Below are 4183 nucleotides of genomic sequence, written 5' to 3'. Positions count from 1 at the left end.
CCGAGGGGAAGCTGCACCCTCTAAGCGAGGCGAGGAGGAGGAGGAGAGGGGGGAAGAGCAAAAGGGACACAAAAGGGCGTTAATCTGCTGGCTCAGCTCGCATTCTCCTCATAGCCAGATAAAGTCGAGGGGATTTCCACTCCTCCGTTAAATTTCCAGCTGGGAGACCAAAACAATGCCCAGGCCGGAGGCATTTAAATGTGAAAAAAAAGCAGGTTTTTTTTCTTTCCCTCTCCTTTGGAGCAGATTTTACCCTCCCCAAGACATGGAAAACCTTTCCACCCCGAGCCGGGAGTCCCACTTAAAGGGAGCTCTGCTATCAGTTGACAGCAGCAACAATGCAGCTTTTATGGTCCGGGTGACACGGAAAAAGCCGGAGCGCCCTCCCCCCAGTTAACAACTCCCCTTTCTCCCACCAAAACCAGTATAAAAAGTGCTTTATACCAGTACAGCCGCAGAGGGAAGGAAAAAAAAAAAAAAAGCAAGCAGCGAGCTGGGAGCACCCAGAGTTTTAAGGGGAGTGTGTATGTTTTTTGGATTGGTTTGTTGATTCCGCACCGTCTCCCCCCCCCCCCCCCCCGCCAAAAACCAACCCTCTCTGGGATGACCCGGCAACAGCAGCGCAGTGAGACGGCAAAAAATTCACCTGGGAAGCTGGCAGAAACCATCCTGCCGCGGCTAAAACACAGCTCAGCTGCCTGGATAACCCCCTCCAGCACTCCCTCGGCCAAACCGACACGGGTTTTGGGTCTCGGAGGTCTCCACAGGGTTTGGTTTTTTCCCACTCACCTTTTTCACCATGGTGGTCTCTGATGAGTCGAGTTTGGCTTTTTTGGTATCCGGCCCATCTTCCACGCCCGGGTTGACTTTGGCGACCTTGGTTTTCTCTCTGTGGAGGAGAAAAAAAAAAAAAAATTGAGCTCATTTTTGAGAAACCACGATCCCCGCTTGTGCTGCTCAGCGGCAAACAGTCTTTATGACTCTTAGAAGATTTAAAATCTCCAAGGTCCCAAGAGCAGGCGGCCTCCCCGCATGGGTGAAGGCAGCCAAAACACCGATGCCCTTCCCCTCTCATCCACCCGCTCTCCCCCTCCGACTCACTCCACAAATTCGTGTTCCCCGAGGTCGGCAAACATATAGCCGTGGTAGCCGAAAACATCGCCGGTGAAAAACTTGACGCTGTTCTTGTGGCAAATCTGGTCGATCTTCACCATAACATCCCGGGAGCAGCAGGTTAGGCAGACCTGCAGGCAGAAATTTGAACATTCAGCCTCCTCACGGGGCTATTAGTGGGGTGTGAAAACCCCCCTGCCTTCCCGGGGCAGCGGTAATTATCAATTTTCCCCTCCCGTCACACAGGCTAATTCCAGCAGCTTCCGCTCCGGGGATAATTAGAAGGTTTAGGGGATACGGCATCCCGTTTCCGGATAGTTTCGGTGGGAATGGGGGGACGAAGCTAAAATACGGACATTTTTAAAAACTCAGGGCCTGTCTATCCCAGGAGCGGAGCAGGATACGTACCCTGGGGTAGCTTCCCCACAGGGCCACGTTATTATAATCAAAGCTTTATGTTCCACTCAACTGCTCCCGCCGCCCTGCAGTCAGGCAGGGAAGGCAGGAGCAGGCAGCTGATCCACGGGAGCTACAAGACCTGGATGTGTTCCTCCTCCCCCCCTCGCTTTCAGAGCTGCTCCCAGATTTTTCACCGTCCAGCAGGAACACTGAATTGGGAAGCTGCATCGGCTACGGTTCCTAAAACTACCGGCCCCATCACACCCAAAAAAATAAAATCAAAATGCAGGCAAGCCGCTGCCTGACGCGACCTACGGAGGAGACCAGAAGGGGAACAGATGCCGTTTGCGAACAGTCAGGCAGCTCAACCTGTAAAATTCACGCCGACAGGCAGGCGGCTGCCCGTGGCTCAAGGATAGATGCTCTCAGCGCTAAGGCAATCAGAATAAAAGAGCAATTAGCGAGGAGACTTAATAATCAGCCAGCAAGCCCCTTCTCCTCTGACCTTTCTCTCCCCCCTCTGCCACACATACTGCGTCAAACTGGGTGAAGAACTCTTCGGGCTTGCTCTCCACGCTCTCAGGGTCAGCTTTTACATCCACCATGGGATTAAGGTTCTGTGCCCGCTCCAGCGAGGCTTCAGCTCTGTTGCGGCCCAAGGAACCCACGGGGATGAGGAATTGAGCTCTCGTGTCCTCCTGGGAAACCTAAACCGGGAGAAAAACGGAGAAATGAGTCTTCCCACGGGCTCAGGCAGGGTGGGAAAAGCCCCCAGGGAGAATTACAACGGGTGCTGCGCAAGCAGGAACTAACGCCTGGAAGGGAACAGCTAAGCAGTGCCATCCTCGCCGCAGGAAAACTCATCGCGAGATAAACGGGGTGGGGGGGAGCTGGGGAGGGGGGAAGAAATCAATCTCTGGTTATTTTGCACTTTTCTTCCATCCCTCGCAGCTTTGTAGCTCGCTTCTCCCCGCTCCCGAGCTCGCAGCTCCCTCTTGCGCCCAAGGAGACGCCGCGCCGTGACCTAGAGGCCGCGCTCGCGTGAGAAATACGTTCAGCCAGCGATGTTTGCCGCAGGGCACAAAGCTCCGGATCAGGAATTAAAACCCACCAGAGTCTGTTTAGAGGTTCCGTGGTCCACGAGACTCACGGCAGGAGCTCTGCGCCCCACATCTGCTTCACACAAGCTCTGACCCCCACATCTGCTTCACACACACCTGCCAGCCCCAGATAAACACGGGAAGGGGCTGTCCCGACTGAGATAGACAGGAGGGGGCTGGGTGGAGAGCTGCTACCGCCAAAGCCATATGTCCCCAAAAATAAGCTGGCTTCTCAGAGAGGGGTGCAGCACCCAAGGACATCCAGAAAGCAACAGGGGAGGCTGCGGTGCAGCCCCCAGCTTGAGAACGGGCGGAGGAGCGCAGCCTGGATCTTAGCTGTCACACGAACGACTGGAGACACAAACTCTACGTGCCCCAAAATGGAATTAATTCCACCCCAAGTAGAATATTTATCCCAAAAAGCAGCAAGCGAGTCCTCCATTGTTGACACCGTACCGCAGCGGAGCCGGGGTTTGCGAGCTTTGCTAACCAAAGCCGCAAGCTTCTCACCTGCTGATGGTCCAGCATGGTCAAGCCTTTGACTCCTGCCAAGATGAGATTCTTCGCCACTTCTGCTCCGAGACCCTTCATCCCCACCAGCAGCACCCGGGAAGCTCGTAACCTGCAGCAGAAACACTCCGTCAGCGTGAACGGCTCGGCTGGAACATCTCCCATGGGGCTGGGACGAAGGGGAGTCGGCGATCAGAGGGGAAAACACGGCAGATAAATACGGCTGGACAGGAAAGCCACGCTCCTCGGCATCCCTGCCTGGGGAAAAGCAGGTTTCACGGGATTTGGAAGCAAAGAAGAAACACGTAGGCTGTCAGGAGTGGGTAACTGACGAAAATTCATAGGAAGAAAAGAGCATTTGCAGCTTTGGAAGAGGCAATAACACCAAAGTCTCATTACAAGGCACGCTTTGGCATTCCTAATAGCCTCCCCTCCAAAAGCGCTGAGGGCTGGAGCTGCACCGGGATGTGGAAAAGTTAAAATTAATGGGAAATTAATACATTTTTGGGTATATTTATTCCAGCACAAAACTGCACGTGCAAGTTTTAAATTCTCCAAATAACGGACCGATGTGTTTTCCGCACCTTTTATGGTTTACATATATTTTTCCCTGCCCCTTGGAAGTCTGTTATTGATTAGTCTGTATTGGTTTTCTGACAAAATCAAGTTTACTCAGCACTGAGGGATAATCTGGGCTGCTAAACAGACAGACTCCTGCGTTTTTGGCTCATTTTTATGTGCGTACAGCAAGATCGGTATGTTTGACTTCACGTTTTGGGGTTGTTCCACCTTCTCCCATACACATCCCATCACTGCTTCCTGGGGAACACCTAAGAAATTCAAAGTGGGCAGAAGTCTGGACAGGCTGCAGAAAAGGACCACGAAAAATAACTTGAAAGCTGAAAAAAAAGTCCTTATAGAGAAAAGAGGGGCTGAGCAAGAGGGTTTCTAGCAGGGAAAGACCCAGGAACTGGCGGGTGGGAGCAGATGCTTTGCAATTCCAGATGTGAATGAATCAGAAGCCATTTATCTTTTCTTGTTTCCTCCCTCATTTTCAACTC

At 52.7% G+C, this 4183-nt stretch overlaps 1 protein-coding gene across 1 annotated transcript in view; it reads right to left on the bottom strand.

Annotated features, from left to right (window-relative positions):
- The window catches only part of SAE1 (SUMO1 activating enzyme subunit 1), a gene marked incomplete at its 5' end in the record, with an annotated part of 6092 nt that extends 2858 nt beyond the window's left edge, over positions 1–3234 (bottom strand). Inside the window, 4 exons of the mRNA XM_010283519.1 lie at positions 790–889; positions 1102–1244; positions 2046–2219; positions 3123–3234. Of these exons, the coding sequence (XP_010281821.1) occupies positions 790–889; positions 1102–1244; positions 2046–2219; positions 3123–3234 (529 nt within the window). The remainder of the gene's footprint in view (positions 1–789; positions 890–1101; positions 1245–2045; positions 2220–3122) is intronic.
- Positions 3235–4183: the final 949 nt, after the last annotated feature.

The sequence above is a fragment of the Phaethon lepturus genome, unplaced genomic scaffold (assembly GCF_000687285.1).
Source record: "Phaethon lepturus isolate BGI_N335 unplaced genomic scaffold, ASM68728v1 scaffold50893, whole genome shotgun sequence".
NCBI classification, from domain to species: Eukaryota; Metazoa; Chordata; class Aves; order Phaethontiformes; family Phaethontidae; genus Phaethon; species Phaethon lepturus.
This window is presented reverse-complemented; position numbering and strand designations above follow the sequence as displayed.